This window comes from Argiope bruennichi, chromosome 8 (assembly GCF_947563725.1).
Source record: "Argiope bruennichi chromosome 8, qqArgBrue1.1, whole genome shotgun sequence".
NCBI lineage: Eukaryota > Metazoa > Arthropoda > Arachnida > Araneae > Araneidae > Argiope > Argiope bruennichi.
In genome coordinates this window covers 67,006,163-67,024,580 of record NC_079158.1, presented here as the reverse complement: position 1 = coordinate 67,024,580, position 18,418 = coordinate 67,006,163, and the positions used below count along the sequence as shown (strand labels likewise).

Below are 18,418 nucleotides of genomic sequence, written 5' to 3'. Positions count from 1 at the left end.
GATATGAGTGCTTCGACTCCGTGGTCTTTAATCTTCCGCTTCAGCTGTAGGATAATTGATAGTAGCATGATATCTGCGACTAAATTTAAATATATTTTACCACAGTGGCAATAAATAAACATAAAACAATTGGCATTTCTAATATATCAGGCTATCATATTTTTTATAAAAACAATTTTCAAACTAAATTTAGCTATAGTTAATCACATTCATTTCAAGAAATTAAAAAAAAAAGAATATTATAATAAAAATATAATCTGTTCTATGAATCTTGAATTATTGACCCATTGTTCTTCATTCTTCCAACTGTCATTTGGTCACACAAGGGCTGGGGTGGGGGAGGTCTCAACAAAAAGAATGCCCATTTAGAAAAGAAACGTGTGTGGCCGCCGTATATTCCGGTTGTTCCTGGGATTATAAATCAGAATTTCCTGTGTGGCTAATGTTCGAGCTGTTATCGATTTTACTGAAAAATTCAGCAGCAATTATTTTGAAATTATCTCTAATTACTGTGAGTTTAAGACTCTTTAAGATATTGGCATTTCTAATATATCAGGCTATCGTACAGTTTTATCCTGCCGTCTGATACTGTCAAGTTTCAAATTTTCCTGTATTCTTTTTAGCCGCCACCCCCTTCCAGCCTCCTAAATAGGGGAAGCGCACCTAATCAGTGATCTGAGGAGCGATTTGAATAGCAATAATTTGTTTCCTAATGACAGTTTAGAATTTTTACCCAGCAAGAGACAGAATTAAGAACTAACCATTTCATTTGTTTTATTATTAACTATGTTATTAATGTTTTATTAACTACGTTATTAACGTTACGTTAACAATGTTACTAAGGAGATTTTTTATAGATGAGTTTCTTGTCCAGCGTAATTACGAGATGCTCGGTGTCATCATTTTATAATATTTCACGTCAAAATAGTTTTGGTGGGGAAATGGTCTATTTTTCATTGTAAACAATATAGCTTGATACTTATCGGAATTAATATTAATTTTCCTTTGAATCAGCCACCACCCCAGTTCAATCAAGTGGTCATTTGCAATTAATATTTTCTTAAAATACATGTGCAAATACCAGAAACTTGCTTACTTTTTAACTAATGATATTTTAATTTACTTTTGGACTTGGATGATGATGACAGGAGGACTAAAGATGGCAGGAATCATCCTCTAGTCTTGAAGAGCAATTGCGCGAAATTTCATTTCATTCAGTGTAAAAGACAAATATACAAGCAGACATTTATCATATTATATATGATAAATGTCTAACTAATAAAATTATAAACCGTCCATACCTTCACAGAATTTTTAAGTGTAATAATAAACATCAATAAATATTTATGACCAGTTACTACGCATGTATTAATTATTTTACTGTAGATTCGTTTATTTTTATTTATTTTTAGTGCTTTTATAATGTTCCTCAAAGTTTTCTGTAAATAATTCTCAAATATTTTAATAGATCCCATAGTTAGGCATGTGAAACGTAACTCCATTAAAGTTCTCTATTCCCTCATAAATAATCTAAATATTATTTCTTTATTAATAATTCAATCATAGCAATTAAGTAAATAATTAATCCAAATTTCATAACGCTTTATGCGCTAGTCTAAACTAGTTTCAATTAATTGTAAACCTTCCCTTAAACTTACAAATTATAATTGCTATTCCAAATTATGATGTGAAAATGCTAGTGACCACTTTGTCACCCCGCGAACTCCAAAACATCATGACATTGCCGTAATTTGTTTCTAACGAGAATTTAGAATTTTTTCTCAAAACCGAATTAACATTTAACCACTTATAGACTATGTTACACACATATATAACTATGTTACTATTGTGATTTTTCTAGTTGAGCTTCTTGTCCAGCATGACTACGAGGTGCTTGGTATCACCTCTTGGTACGAGGTATTTTTTTTATATTTCACTTCAAAATAGTTTTGGTGGAAGAATGGTCAATATTTCATTGTAAGCAATATGACCTATCGGTATTAATTTTGACTTTCCATTGAATCATTACCCCCCCCCCCAGTTCAGTCAGGTGGTCATTTACATGCTGTGTAAAAATAATTTTTGTGCGATAATATTTTTGCCAGAAACAGATGGAAATATCAGAAACTTGCTTACTTTTTAATCAATGATATTTTAATTTACTTTTGGACTTTGAAAATATGACTGAGACCTTCTTCTGATCTTGAAAGGCAATTGTGTGAAATTTCACCCAGATCCTGTATAGAAGACACATATACAAGCATTCATCTTATATGATGAACGTCTGAGTAATGCAGTTATCCGTAGACTGATCGTAGCTTCTCAGAATTTTACATGCAATAATAGACATAAATGTTGACAGTCAGTTGCTACACATGTATTATCTCACTGTAGATTCGTTCCAATTTTTAGTGCTTTTATAATATTCCACTAATTTTTCTATAAATAATTTTCATTTGCTTTATTTCACTTAAAAAAATATTCCTTTAAGAGGAATAGTTAATGAAATCATATGAAGAATAATTGTTCCGAAAATGTATTTAATAGAAGCTGAGAAATAAGACATGATTTATGGTTTTATGGCCATGAAATTGGACACAGGCTCATCTTAAGTGTTTATGTCCCTTCTATAAAAACTCAACATTAGTCCAAGGGATGTCTTCTTTTTCTGACCATCCCTAACGAGTAAAGGAAGAAAGCTGAGGGGAGGGGAGGTGGAGGGAAGTGACCCTCTCCCATTTCCAAAATCCATTTACAGAAAGAAGAGGGGTCGCATCTTTGTGCACGTGTGAAAGTTACCCCCTTGTAAGCAATATCTCTCAAAAAGAAGCCAAATCGCTATTTTGACAGTCCTCATTGGTTGAAAGCCGTGAGGGTGACAAAAGCACGGATAAACTACCTCAGGAAATTTCAGTTTTAGTTATCTCTTTGGCCATCTCTGGATACGCTCACAAAATGAAGCTGATATTTTTAATCTTGTGCTTCTCTTATGTCTCCTTTGATGCTTCATTGGCAGGAAGACAAAAAAAGCACGGAAGAGTGCGGGTAGACAAGAAATCATTTGGAAGATTTGTAAGTAAATATTTTCTTTTAATTATATTTTTGTATATGCTAGGAGTTGAAATTTTTAACCGGTTAGCTGTTTTTGACGTGTATGCTCGTCATAGAAAAAAGTACAAAATTTTATGACGAGTTTATTCAATGATAATGTTTATATAATAATTGTTTAATTATTATATTTATATAATATACATATGTTTATAACAATTTAGATATGCATTTTCCGAAGAGATCGAAACAATTAACTGGTTAATAGAAGTTGCATCATATTTGATTAAATTTCCTTATTCGAGTAATATGGTAAGATCAAAATGATCTTACCATATACTTACTTACCAAAATACAGATCATTTTGTATTCCTATAATACGGTTAATTTGCTTCATATTGTATTAAGATTGCGCTAACAGATGTTGGTATGGAAAATACAATCAAATTAGTGCAACAGGAAATTTTATGCAATAGCAAAATCATTCAAGCGTAAATTTCTGTTTTTGAAACCCATGTTAATGTAGAACAACCGCAATTCTTGAGCTTACAATTATATTAAAACCTTCATTTACAGAATGCCGTGTTGTAAGCGATCCTAAGAGAATTAAAAGTGCAAGCGCTAAGCATCCTTATCTTAAATGATAAGAGCAATATACAAAATTAATTTTGATTACCCTAGAATGAACATATAAAGTGAAATAATTTTTAATTAATCTGTTAGTAGCCTGTTCTGTTCAAGCAAATGTTAGTAGCCTAACATTTGATTGAATTAAAAAAAATTATATTTTTTAAAAGAGTTGAAAGATTTTAATAATTTGTTTATCTCCTCATTTAAAATCCAAAGACATTAATATTTTTTATGAGAATTGCTAGTTTGTGTTCATTAATTCTTGTAACAATTCAAGTTGAATATTTTTCCTTTAACACTTTTCAATGTGCTTCCACTGTAATTAGAAGCGTTAATTACTATAAACAAAATCAATACAACTAGCAAATAACAACGGGCGACAGACGATTTTAAGACAGAATAAAAGACTTAATGACAAACGATTTTTATTCCGTATCCATTATGTTCCGATTGTATAAAAACGCCAGAATAACATGTTTACTGAACAAAAGGTGCAAAATTAACCCCGTGGAGTTACATATATAAAAACTGAAAATTGCTAACCACCACCTTTACCTTAGCTTTTACACCACCATTGCTGATTTAAGTTATTTTTCATAAGCACCTATAGGTGATCATAGTAACTCTATTCAATCTTAATGCAAGAGTTGTAAACTTTTTCAAACATCTACAATTCAATTCGTATGAGTTTTAATTATTTATTCATTTTAATTTGTTCAGAATAATTAGAATATTATATCAGACAATTCTATGATTATTTCAGATATCTCTTTTGGTTTCACATATTTATAGTATGTATATTTATATACAAAATCAAAAGGTAAATCTTTTTTTTTTTTTTTTTTTTTTTTAAGGCTTGAATTTTTAAGAAATAATTGGATTTATTTACGTGTACATGACATTTAAATTAAATTTTGGAATCATTATAATTGATTTATTTTTGTTTCAAGAATTTTACAAATTCTACATAATGGAATTCTTCTGTTTAAGTTTCATTACTGAAAAACACTATGAAATTATAAAATTAACATATTCATAAATGTAGGGCATTTGATTTATAATTCATAAATAAGCACATGTAAGACAATAGATTCCAATTAATTATTTCTTTTAATATTTAAAAAGTAATCGAAAAAGACTGATTTTAAGACTGGGGAGAATCTTTGAATTATTCTCTTGGCACTTAAAAAGCAATTTATCTTGATTAGTGCCAATGTTTTTTTTTTAAGAAAGGAAATCATAGCTATTGCTCAGAATTTCTTTCATTTTAAGTTTGTGAGTAGTTATTATGTAGCTGTAAGTTTTTCTTTTCCTTTTTTTAGTTAACTGTAGTAAAATTTATTAAATATCCTGTCCCCTGAAAACAAAATTACCTTTAAAATATATAGAAAAAACATGCTAGTATTAATCTCGGCACATGTGTCACAGATGCACACTATTCTTTGCGTCTCTCTTAAAATTTAATATTTAACTGAATTCGGTATGCAATTATTTGGATTATAGCAACAATAAAAAAACGTCCACTTTTTTAAAATCAAGTATTGCACAAAACGAACGCACAAAATAAGATACTATAGACTTACAATAAGATACTATAGACTTACAATAAGATACTATAGACTTACAACATTTAATTAAATGTTTAAATATTATGCAGCTATATATTGTATGTGATTATGAAGTCTCATTACATGACTATTTTGTTTCATTTAACACTGTTTTATGTTTTGAAGGAAAAAAAAATCTTTTTTTCTATGGATCTGAAAAGAAATAAAGAGAAGTAATAATCATAGATAGAATCGTAAGCGGATAAATAAAAAAAATGAATAATTATATAAATTTTAAAATACAATTTTATGTACGAAAAAAAATTCTCATTCTGTTAGATATTGAACATTTTAGCTTTTTAAATCAATAATGATAATGGCCCCTCTAATTTGCGTCTGTTTTTCAACTAATTTTAAAAGTTTAAAAAATTAGAATCATTCCAAATTTTAGGGAAGTTACTTATTTTACTTTACTTTTAAACTTACTTGAAACAAGCATACTTTTAAAGGCGAGATAATATTTTTGTATTGAAAATTTAGGTATTTTCTTATTTTGTCTTGAATACTTGGGTGTTTAGAGTTTTCTCAATAGATCCTCTTCCCTTAACCCTTAACTGGGGAGGTCAAATTTTTGTACTTAACTGGGGAGGTGCGGTCTACGAGACCGCATTTCATTTACACTCATTAAATTTTCTAATGAATGTATTAGTATGAAAAATTGCCAATATATTTTGCTGATATTTTTCTTGATATATAGATATGTTTTAGAAATTTTTCAAAATATATTATCATTGAAAAAAGTAAATGCGTTGGAACGTACGTTTTCTTCTCAAATTACATGTTACAATAAATAATATTCTCGAAAAAACATATTACTTTTTACTTTTTTAATCATATTTATTCTTACAGTATATGAAGGTATATAGAAGACAATATGATGTAAAACTCAAATTATATGAAAAATAAAAAAATTGACAATGGGTAAAATTGGCCCTTTTTTTTATCGGCTTGTTTGACTTTCATAGCACGGTTTTCTAGGGCATTTTAAACATAGATGTTAAGAACTAGTATAAAAATCAATCTATAAATTCTGTATATAAATCTCTTGGTGTATCAATATATTTTATACATTTTTCAAAATACATTATCACTAGAAAAATTAATTATGTTTGAACATGTATATCAGAATCAGTTGAATGCGAACTTTCATCGAAAAAAACATCTGTACAGTTATTCTTATCACTAACATCACTTTCTGCTTCATTTAAAAGTGTCTGGAGCACTGCTTCATAATAGGATTAGTAAATTGGATGATATTTCGGGACCCAAGTTCTAGCGCCATCTGCTAAGCCATGTTCATCACTGGGACACTAACAGGGAGGTGCGATCTTAGAGACCACGCTTAAAGAAATAACTGAATTATTTAAAAAAGCCTCCGCTGAAATCGGTCGAAAAAGAGCACGTGTATTGAAGGTCACAGAACAGGAAGCTACAGGGTCAATCCATTCAATTGAGCTAAAAATAGAATAGGGGTGACCGAAAATCCATCGCTAGCGGTCTCACAGACCGCACGTCCCCAGTTAAGGGTTAAAGAGCACATGTTGAGTATAACAACAATTTTAGCTTTTATCCTACAAATTGTTCGAACTGCTAAAATTTTTCTACTTTTTTTTTTCCATAAATGACACTTTTATTAAAATTATTTAAAATATCTAGTGTTTGTATAAAAATCAGAAACAATTAAAACTTTTTAAAATTTTACGTGTATTTCAACTATTTTGCTACTAACCATTATCTTTCAGTTTGAAAAGGAAGTCGAAAGACCAGAGAATCTATGTATTTCTAAAGACCATTCCCTCCACCCTCTGTTCTTCCCCCTTAGAATCGTAATCCAATTCTTTGAGGATCGTTTTACTCTACTCCTCTATTCACTTCCTCCACTTGTGACAGATAGATTGCTATTGAAGTCACATGAGAATTGTTGCTTCATGAATAAAGAAGACCATGGACCTATTCTTCCTATTATTTGAAAAGAAAAAGTAGTTCCCTCTCTTTCACTGAAAATCTGTAATTTGACTTTTAATCTAACTTTTGGATTTATTTAGCTAGAGTTAACTATTTATATAAAAAGAGCAAATAAGTTTGAAAGGGGGGGGGATGACTGAAGTGGTCTCTCCAAAATTTTCTCATATGCTCTCTACTAAACTTTTCATGCCAAAGAACGTCTTATTATAATGGCTTACAATATTTACGAAATATTTACCTTTGGCGTGAATTTAGCATTTTTATTGAGTCTATCATGTCATCCTTGGCAAGTTATTTGGCGGTCAATCTCTGGCGTGCGTAAGTATACAAAAATAGAATTTGTGTTTTAGACACGTTTTACTCAATTGGAACAAATATTTGACAAAACTGCACATATACTCGCAAAATCTCTTATCAAATTTGATACATTTAAGTTATTGAGTTATAGCGTTTCATGTTTCTAAAAGTACAGACCAACAGACGGTGAACCTCTTGTTGGACTTAGCTCAAAATTTGCTAGGTGCCTACACTATAAATGTTAAATGTGTGTACCGAATTTTATCTATCTAGCTCTCTTCGTTTTGTAATTGTCGTGTTAACTAATATTAAAACAGCCTGACTTCCCCAGAACAGACGAATTTGATAAAAATCTGCAAAGACCGTATACCAAATTTCATCTGTCTAGCTCGAAGCGTTTTTGTGTTATTATTGTGAGAAACAGGCAGATGTTTATTTTCTAAAAATTATTCTTCAAACTCATGGAGGCCTAAAAAAGAATGTCGACTTCGAATTTTTTTGACGATTATTATACTTTCGTTGTACTACGTATACGAGAAAGTAAAAACCCCAGTGGAATGGTGATTAATGGAATGATTTAATAAAATGATTTAAAATTTTAAAAGAAAGATATTATTTCAAATTATAAAAAATAATCCGATAGGTGAATTGATATTACTTAAGTAAATATAAAATTAATAATTAAGTATTCGCTGCTTCCGATTGAAGCATGGGTATCAATTTATCGTATATAAATTGTGATAACTGAAATATATGCTAAATATTAATTTATGACGCATTTATTATTCTAATAACATGAATGAATAACTCACGTCTCGGAAAGTGTTGCATTTATGCTATCCAAGTTTCTCGTATTAACGTTAAAAAAACACTTTTTTTTTAATCCTCATATTTAATTCATGAATTTTAATGAGCACATTATACATTTTAAGTTATTTTTGACATAAATAATATATTGCCTTCTTAAGTTGACAGAGGAAATGGGCCAGACGCACAAATCTTAGGAACTTTAGATTTTTTTTTTTTTTTTTTTTTTTTTGAAATAAGAATGACGTTTCTTTGTTTTCTACAACTTTTTCTTTACAAAGTAATTAACTATGTTTTAAATCTTTACTTTTCTTTAGACACTTTCAGTTTATTTAAAAATATTTTTTATTTTTTTCAATTTATTTTTTTGGGTATTTGAAAGCAAAGCGTTTTTGAAAACGTTTAATGGTATAAATGATTCTGAAAGATGAATAGTAGAAAAAAGCATATTATATTCTATTACATAGTTGTGATTAGTCTATTTATTTTTATCATAAACTTGTAGCAGCATTTCAAATTCTGCGAATGCTAGTCTGAAAAATCTATAGTTTACCAAAATAGTAATAATTACTAATTATTACTGTTTTTAGTTCAATGTTTTTTAACCAGAGATTTTGGATGAACATTGAATTTATTCAAACTCTGTTCTTAAATCTGGAAATAGTCAGAAATATCATTTATTGCTCATAAATTATTAAGATTTATTATACAAAATAATTTCTAAAAAAAAAAAAAAAAGATTTTCACAAGATTTGTTTCACATTTCTGCTTTTTAAAGCTAAAATAAAAAAGGATTTTTTTTTTTTGCTCCACGTTTTTATGATTAAAAGTGGTACTTAAACAGAAATATATATATATACTATAATTTGTTTATAAAATAATTATCTTGATTTATGAATGCTGCTTCTAATGGTTACAAACATGGGCTAATTTTTTTTTCACAATATTAAAAAAAACTCACCTGAATTCAACTTCAAAGATTTTTAGAATTTTAGAATTACTATGGTAACAGATATTTTTCTTCTGTTTTGTTGGGAACGCAATTACATATAATATTTTAGTTGTCCAGTTAGCAACACCTATTTAAAATTAGTTTATTTTTGAGAAGAATAAAAAGATGTTTTGATACCTTTCAGTCTAATTTAATATCTACAAAGCTATCAAACAAATAAAAGATTAATTAAAAAGTTAATGACTTAGAACGTGTTTTACAGTAATTAAACTTATTTCCAATTGTTGATTAAATGATTTAAAACATTTCAAAGAAAAAAAAAGTATTTTATCTTAATTGAAACAATTGACATATAAATAAATTTATAATTTTCAGACATAGTTTAATCTCATTTAAAAATGCGGTTCTTTTTTGTATTATTCTTTGCATAACCTATCAAAAGATTTAACAAAAAGATATACCAGAACAGCAGAATAAAAAAGAAAGTCAACAAATATTAACATTTGCTTACACTTCTCCAGACTTTGCCCCAGGCGTTCAAATCATCTTCTTGTGTCCTAGGTGCTTTATGTTCTTCTGCGGCAACGCAATTTGTCGCCATAGAAAACTTACGACCTTGATGCAACATAATTACAACGTCTTTTTACGGAAACATTGGTTTCTTGCATTATTTACCTTTGTTTTAGTCTTTACCTTGGTTGGTTAGTTATTATTTCTTGTTATTATCAGATGTAATAATGATTTAGAAAATTTTGATTATGAAGTTGAAAAATTTAACTAAGCAATAAGATTATATTTTATATATAAATGATACCTCTTAATCTAATTTAAATATTGATTCATTTTCAAGTGATGATGATGATTTTGTGCCCGCGTTACCACGTAAAGGGGGTGCAGTAACTTCTGAGGGTAAAGACCCCTGAGCACCCGAGGGCAGAAGTCTGACTTGCAGCTCATATGAAGATGACACACACACATTCGCTTGCACAGCCCCTTTTTACAGGGGGGCACATTCACACACCTCACAGATAGAACACAGATGAAGAAAAGCCATGCCCGAACCGGGATTCGAACCCGGGACGCCCAGATCACGGGGAAGATGCGCTACCCCATGCCAAGACGCCGACTCATTTTCAAGTTTTTATCATAATTTAACTCATATTAACTTCATTTTAAAATGATCTTTTATTCCTGATACAATTCTTGCTTTTTTTAAAAAATTAATTAATACTACACGAGCTCTATAAAAATACTTTAATCAGCCTTTCCACACTCTCCAAGAGAAGGAATAAAAGTCTGCCATATTTGACAAATTCTTTTAAAATATACCTATATTTCCCTTGTCTAAATCTACATATGTCAAAGAATCCCTATCAGAATCTCATAGTATAAAATCACAGGGGAAAACTATTTCGGTCTCTTTCGCTCTTCTCTTGTGTCATGGACTGACGTATTTCATCGCTTGTGAATGGACGTCATCTTTTTTGTACATATTATGCCTCTGGGAGGGAATAAATCGAGTTTAAAATTCAAAAATGTATTCTCTAATATATATCTTGGTACACGTGCTCAAGTGAAAAGAAAGTTTTTATAAGTCCAAATGTTATTCAAAATAAGAAATAAAAAAATTAAACTTATTTTATTTTTTTCTGTTATATCTTCCAAAAACATTGGTTTTAGATAATAATTTTTTCATTAACTTAAAAAAAACTTTTTAATGCTTCTAATTTTATTTTTTTAAAGTTTTTTTCTAACCTTTAATCGATATTTTAATTTTAATTTGATGCAAAATTGTAGCAATATTTTTACAGTAATCTAAATAGGCAAGTCGGTAAACAGTCAACTTACATCGAGGTTTGTCCAAAATTTAATACAGACTTAACAATTTTAGTGATAAAAGAGTTCACTAGAATTGATGATAAAAAAATTTCATTGATGAAAAATTTCAAAAAAAAATTGAAAGATGAAATTTTTGTTCTTCTACATTTTTGAGTCATCCTGTTTATTGGCATACATATAGAAGACAAACTTTCTTTGACAGAATTCTTTTATACAAATTTGCCGTTCGAATGTAAAGATCATTATCACATTTTCTGTACAATTTCTTTATTACTTGTTCACAAAGGGATTGATAGGCACTGTTTATTTCCTGATTCAAGGATGCCACAGACGTGAAGATGCTTTAAAATGTCAAGTTTAAGTTGTTTTTCTTACAATTACACTTTTTCTTTATATTTTCTGATCGAAAATGCAACAATGTATCTGCTTACATTCTACAAAGTATATTCTTTATTTTCTGCATACATCTATCAAGAGAACCGAGCGAAATTGTAATGAATATCTGAGAATATTCAATTAGAAAACTGGAACATAGATAAGCAATTGAATTAAGGAAGCCGATAGATCTGCTGAGTTGAATAATCAACTAAAATGGAACCAGAATGTGGTGCGAATAATTACTAAAGTGTGAGCATCCACTCAGCAAATGTGGCATTTAATTATCCACCGGTATCTATTAATTCTATACGTATTGAAATGAGTCATCATTAATTATGGTGTGGTATCCTCGTTAAGACAGAAATTATCTCTTCTAATAATTGCATTATTGTCAAACGCATGGAATGGTGACAGTCACTGGAAAAATTAATAAAATGTGTTCGGAAATAATTTGGAATTATATGGTTTCTTTTTTGAAGTTCACTTATAAAATGAAATGTTGAAGTTTCAGTTTCAAAATAACACTTAAAAATTGTATTTTATGTATGCATATTCTATTCCATTACAATTAATTAAACTGAAATAATGTAATTAATGAATTTAAAGAATATATTTTAGAGTTATAAAAATAAAAATATTACCTTGTTGCACTTAATCTATGATACCAATTTTAACATAATCGAATTTGTTTTATCCTATGTATTTGTAATGCGAAGCGTTCACAACTGTATTAATTTCAGTTTCGCATTGAATATCTTCATGTGTGGTTAATAGATAAATATTAGTTGCTGATTTTGAAATGATTATTACATTATTTCAGTTCAGAGCGTTTATTTTGCGTTTTAAAGGTATATACAAATATCAACACTTAACCAGATAGATATCTGTTAATTAGTATACAAATCAGTGTTTATTAAAGTATAAAAGAATTTGGTATTTTCAACCATTAAAACAATTAAATTTAAAACAGCTACGAAATACTTTATAGTAATTTTTGTGACAAGTCCAAGCAACAATAGCACGTTTATCTTAAATTTATTTTTATATTTTATATTTGAATTTACTGAGATAATTTACCGAAAATAGCATATATGATATTAATGCAACACAGAATTAAGAATTTACTAATTCATGTTACTGACTTGTTAAACAATATTTTTAACTAAATTTATAGGAATACTTTTTGTTTACGGCGATGGTGTACATAGTTTTATAATCACTCATTGACCTAAAAGAATAAGGAATTGCATGAAGGTGTAAGTGAACTGGAGGAAAAAGATTATGCGATATCTAACTCCTACCCGACTCTAAACCAAACGGGTAAGATGTGTCAATGCGAAGCCATCTACTTACAGAAAAAACTTACAAACCATACTTAGTACTTTCCAGAAAAAGCACCACAGAAAATGATAGTGCGAAACCGAAGGCTTGCAGTCGGCTGAATTTATACTTAGGTCTTTGGTAATGCCAAACAAGAGAATCAAATAATTAGTAATAAAAATAGTACGAACATGTGTAAAAAAATGAAATGTAGAAATAGAACAGAATAGGGGAGAAAATGGAAAGAAATAGTAAAAATATGAACATAAAATAGCATAGAACGTAAGAAAGACAATGACATCTACTATTGTGGATGAATAATCATAGCCTGGTTCTTTGGACGATAGTTTCTCAAAAAACAGGATGTCAGAGTTAGAATTTCAATAAGGTTTTCAGTTCTCTTTGCAGCCAACTAGAAGGCCATTGTTCACGTTAATTATTCTAAATCTCACTTATACAGATGCTAATAGCGTATCCTTTTTTTAATGTGAGGAATAGTACTTATTATTTTCTCAAGGAAACGGTTATCTTTGATCCTCTGATTGTGCTCTAAATCAATTTCATTTAAAAACTTGTAGCCTAATCTGCTTTTTAGTAACAAATTATTCGATGCAGTTGTTGTGGTAATGGGTGATTCTCAAAGTGAATTACAAATTATTCCCCAAGTGAAATACAATTACGATTCAATTTAAAAATTATCCAGAAAAGTAAGCTGTCCTTGCACTTAGAATTTTAGCCAGACATTTGTGTTAGATAATATAAAGCGACTAGAACACGGGTGGGGGGGGGGTTACGAAGGGTAAGCATAGGAGAGCAGCTTTTCTTATGATATTATGGGGATGACGTACTGATGCAAAAGGTGGGTATAACAGTCCCATCTGTCAATCCCAAAACGATAGGATGGTTACAATAAATTTTTATCGCTCTTGAGGGGAACGAACTACTATGCATTAAATATTTAGCTAAAAAAAGGTTCATGAAATAAAACACCGTGTTTGGTCAAGAGTTAAATGGATTCTTTCAAATCTCAAGCTAAAAATAGGAAAGAAAAAAAAAGCAATTATAATAAGCTAATAACTATCAGAATTTAATGCAAAAATACTGAATGAAATTTAAATAATTTTTATTTGGTACTATTAAGTCTTGATGGATTCTGATCATTCATAGCATGTGGCATGATTATGTGGCATGCATTGTAGATCTGAATTTAAAAAAGGGTAATATCCGACTTTCTGACTTGCGTGAAAATGACCGCCATCTATTTCGGTGGACAAAGACAGGTTTAGAGATTGTCCTTGTTCGCTCTTCGTAATTTCCACAGTGTGCTGAGGTTCTAATATTGCTTTCATCCATAGAAAATATTTTTCTTTTTACTGTGTTTCTCTGACTCTTGAGTTAAGTGTTTGTTAGACTAAGTGGGACTATTACAGTAAGCTTAAAAACTACTTTTTTTTGAGATCAAAAATATTGTTGATGAGTTTATCTGTACATTTTTCCCAATCCATTATTACAATCCTTAGGGTTTGGTTCACATGCGTTGAGTCATTTAGATTTCCACTGAAGAAATACTGCATTTACATTTGTGAAACAAGCGCGCACCCAAATCAGTTAATGGAGGAAAGCTAATATATATTTTTTTAATTTGATTCATTAATCACCGATTGTTTCACTGTTTTTCTGTAGAAAACTTTAATCTATGGCAAATCAGGTGCTTATACCCTCATTTATATTACTAAATTTCTATTTGGAAATAACTGTTATTTTCATATAATGTTGTTCCTCACCCATATTCCAATAAGATTGCCCTTCAGGAAGAAACTGAGCATTATCACAACTTACCAGTTCTACAGGGTGCGTAAGCGTCATGAAAAGGACTTAAAAATTGCTTAAATTTGAAAATCATTTTTAAGTACCTTAAAAGTGCTCAATTTTCTCAAAAAGTGCAAAAACAATAAATAAATAAAAAACAGAAGAGGAGTGCCAACACGTATTAAAATAAAATTAAATATCTTTTTTTTCCCCACCTCTTCTTTCTTCAACAATGTGCATTGTTGTTTATTGAAATATTGGGAAGGTTGACCCGAAGAGGCAATATTAAATACGTACTGTTGCGACTTCGAAAGACCTTTGACCTTGTATTTCGCCTATTAGATACTAGTAAATGTAAACATCTCCTCCTTTCATCTTTCCTTTCACCTCTATTTTGAAGAACTAAACCCATCCTAGCGCATGCGGAGGGTTTTACAATCCGTTGCTGAACAACATAATCTTAAATTTTACAGCGCCAAATAAAATGCTCTAAAATTCTAAATATGGCGAGTTAGAGCAGCAGGAAATATTAATTTAAATCTCAGCCATGTCGAATTTTATTTGTTGCAGCATATATAAAAATCAAATAAAAATTTTTTTGGTCATGTTATGCATCTTTCCCAATGCCAATGTATAAGTAGAAATGATGTGTCGTTCCAAATTAACTGATAATTTGTTAATTTTAAAAGAAAAATGTTGAAAAAGGAATCGATTTTTATTGTTAATCGTACAAAAGGTGATTTAATTTTTTGGTAATGATAAAACTATAGTCATTTTTATGTTTTTGTCAAAACCAAACATGTTTTACAATAGATGCCACTGCAGTGTTACAGAAATAAGTATTAAAATCATTACGTTATTGCAGAAATGACTTAAAATTTCAAAAATATACATTTAAAATTAATTAAAAAATTTTAATAAAAACAAAGCTTTATTTTAAAACAGAGAACATCGCATGCTTAGAAAAGAAGCAGGCTCATATATGTATGAATGTAAAAAAGGTGCTTAAAAAGTACTTAAAGGTGCTTGCTTTTTGAAGCATTTTCTCACTATGCACCCTGGTTATAGAAGTTAATAAAATTTCATCAAATATATATTTTGCAAAGGTCATTCTACCATTCCGAGTCTTTTTCTTGATGGCTATTTTCACAACTTATTTTGTTTGTTTTCCAATTTTATAAATTTTTATCTAAATTTTAGTTTTCTTTCTTCTTTAGCTTCCATTGAGTGATAATCGCCTACTTAAATTTCCGAATTCGAAATCACAGGTAATTTCTTTTCATCAATTTTTTTTTTAAATCATCAACTTTCTATTACAAAATTCTTGACCATATACATTGTATAACTATACTTTAATAATAAATAAGAGTTCCCTTTATCTTTAAAAAAAAGTGAATGATCTTTCATTTAACTTGATTGTTATTTTATTTTCCTGAAGATGAAATGTTCTCGATTTTTTTCAATATCTTTCTGATGTATTAGTTTTAAATTCTGAACGGAAGATGAAAAGCTTTGAGGGGAGGTGCTTCTAAACTACCATCGTATCATTGCTATAATTTTGAAATTTTGTACATTTCTGTGTTTTTGATGAAAGTACAGTATTTTGGTTTTATCAGTTAATCATTCGTTAAACTAAATGTTAATCTTGTGGCACTGGCGCCACCTGAAACTAAGTATGATAAGGAAAGTGATCTCAAGATTAAAAAGCCAGGAATTACAAAAATGAGAAACTGCTATTTAGTACATCAATGAAAGAAAGCTTTTAAAACCGCCCTTTAAATTTTTAACTAAAAAAAAAATGTAGATAATATATTTAGGCCTATAGGAGTACACAGGATAAATTTTGTGAGGATTGTATTTATCGCTTTGATTTTGGGGGTGTTCCATCACCTGGAATACTGTTCAGCTAGAGCTATGAAAAGTGAGACTAAGCATTGCAATGAAGTGTGACAATCAGTAATATATCAGAATTTGAATAAAAATCTTACTTTATACTTATCTAGCATTAATCAAGGTGTACCGCAAGAAGACATGCTCAGATTCGTTATTGGAGGGCAATTTTTTCAGCTCTTGTGTTGTTTAGGAAAAAATTAGTTGATCTATCCGCGCCATTTTCAATACAATCAATTAACAAAAAAAAATCTACAATTCTATTTAAAATAAAAGATTAGCTATGATATATATATATATATATATATAAAATGTTTACACAATTATATAAAATAAACGTTAGCGAAACGCAAAATAAAAAGCAGGAAATTCCGTGCAGCTTTAGGTAAAGATGACCAAGGCTACTGAAATTAGACCTTAGTTTTGTTTCGTTTCGTTATATTAACGTCCCGTTTTAAAGCAACACTAGGGCTATTTTGGGACGGACCTCGTCATTTTGAACCGCGGTCAGATGACGAGGACGACACCTGACCTGGCACTCCCCTCTCCACACCACACTAACGGGAGGACGTTTGGCCCTGGCGGATTTATCGTGCAACAGACCCCCTTACACGGCTTTCTTCGATGGAATGGGATCTCGAACCTGAAACCCTACGGCTCACAAGCCGAGACCTTACCGCCAGGCCACCACGGCCCTAAGTAGACCACAGAGAGAGAGAGAGAGAGAGAGAGAGATGTATATATATAAAGAAAGAAAGAAAAGAAGAATTCTGACCCTCCCAAACACTATTCCTCGAGCTAGTACTCTCCTTTCCACAGCAGAGGGAAGAGGCTTCACACAAAACATCAGAATTAACATTATCAGGCTATGCGATTCCACAATGGAACCATTGTGGATTCGTATTTGGAGCTTTCCGGACCCGAAGTTGAGTCTTACCACCAGACCCATGTGACTTCCAATGTTACAAAACAATTCTACTGAAGAATCGGCATGTAAATGGGTCTGATGCACTTTATTGTCAAACTAAATCTCAATGGTATGGTCCAAAAATTTGATGAGGGAGATGTCTAAAATTATAACGACGACCCTAAAATTGCGTTTTAAATCTTTACCCATTAGGTTAAGCTGGGTCGTTGTAAGTTTTCCAAAAGCTGTACCGCTGACTTATTCTCCTGTCGCTCCAAACAGCATCTTGTCTTCAGGATAAGATAAACGAGAGAGAGAGTTCTGGATCCAATCTATTGCCCATCTGATGATTAATGAATAGCTGTTAGCCATGCACCCCAAAAATGAACCCTTCCATAATCAATTAAAGCACACCAGTCTTTGCTCATAACAGAGACAAAAACCGTTTAATTGTTTAAGTAACAACTTCTTAACTAAATGCTCGAAGCAACTACCAAAGAAGAATTCTTACTTTCTAGCATTAATTTGTAATAGTGTGTTCTCCATTCGGGGCTTTCATAAATGTTCCCCCCCTCATTTATCGAAGCCGCCATTTTGAACTATGCTTTGCAAATGCCATTTCATTTCAGCCTCGGTTCCGAAATCAGTTGAAAGATGATTCATCTTATACAGAGTGGAGTGACTGGTCTAAATGCAACTTCAAGTGCAAACAGTCGCGGAAGAGACAATGCACAAGGCCAGAAATCTGCCAAGACAACATTCAGAAGAATTTCAGGTAAAGATTTAACTATTCAAAAAGAAATATTGACGTGAATTATATCTTATACTTAAATTAGAAGCAAGATCAAAAGATTTGAGAATTTATTGTAATTTTGGAACAAACTATTCGTGACTATCTTGAAAGAGAATCCAAATTAATGTAAAACAATGAGCGCTTTTACACTTAGTTGTAATTAAATTTTAGATTTT

The 18,418-nt window shown here is 30.3% G+C and overlaps 2 protein-coding genes across 3 annotated transcripts in view; one reads left to right on the top strand and one right to left on the bottom strand.

Annotated features, from left to right (window-relative positions):
- Positions 1-18,418, bottom strand: part of LOC129981302 (chymotrypsinogen B-like) — a 95,069-nt gene that overhangs the window by 57,245 nt on the left and 19,406 nt on the right. The window lies entirely within an intron of this gene.
- LOC129981301 (coagulation factor X-like) overlaps positions 2,874-18,418 on the top strand; it is a 30,726-nt gene continuing 15,181 nt past the window's right edge. Inside the window, exons 1-3 of the mRNA XM_056092077.1 lie at positions 2,874-3,072; positions 15,870-15,920; positions 18,079-18,224. Coding sequence (XP_055948052.1) covers positions 2,956-3,072; positions 15,870-15,920; positions 18,079-18,224 — 314 coding nt within the window. The 5' untranslated portion in view covers positions 2,874-2,955. The remainder of the gene's footprint in view (positions 3,073-15,869; positions 15,921-18,078; positions 18,225-18,418) is intronic.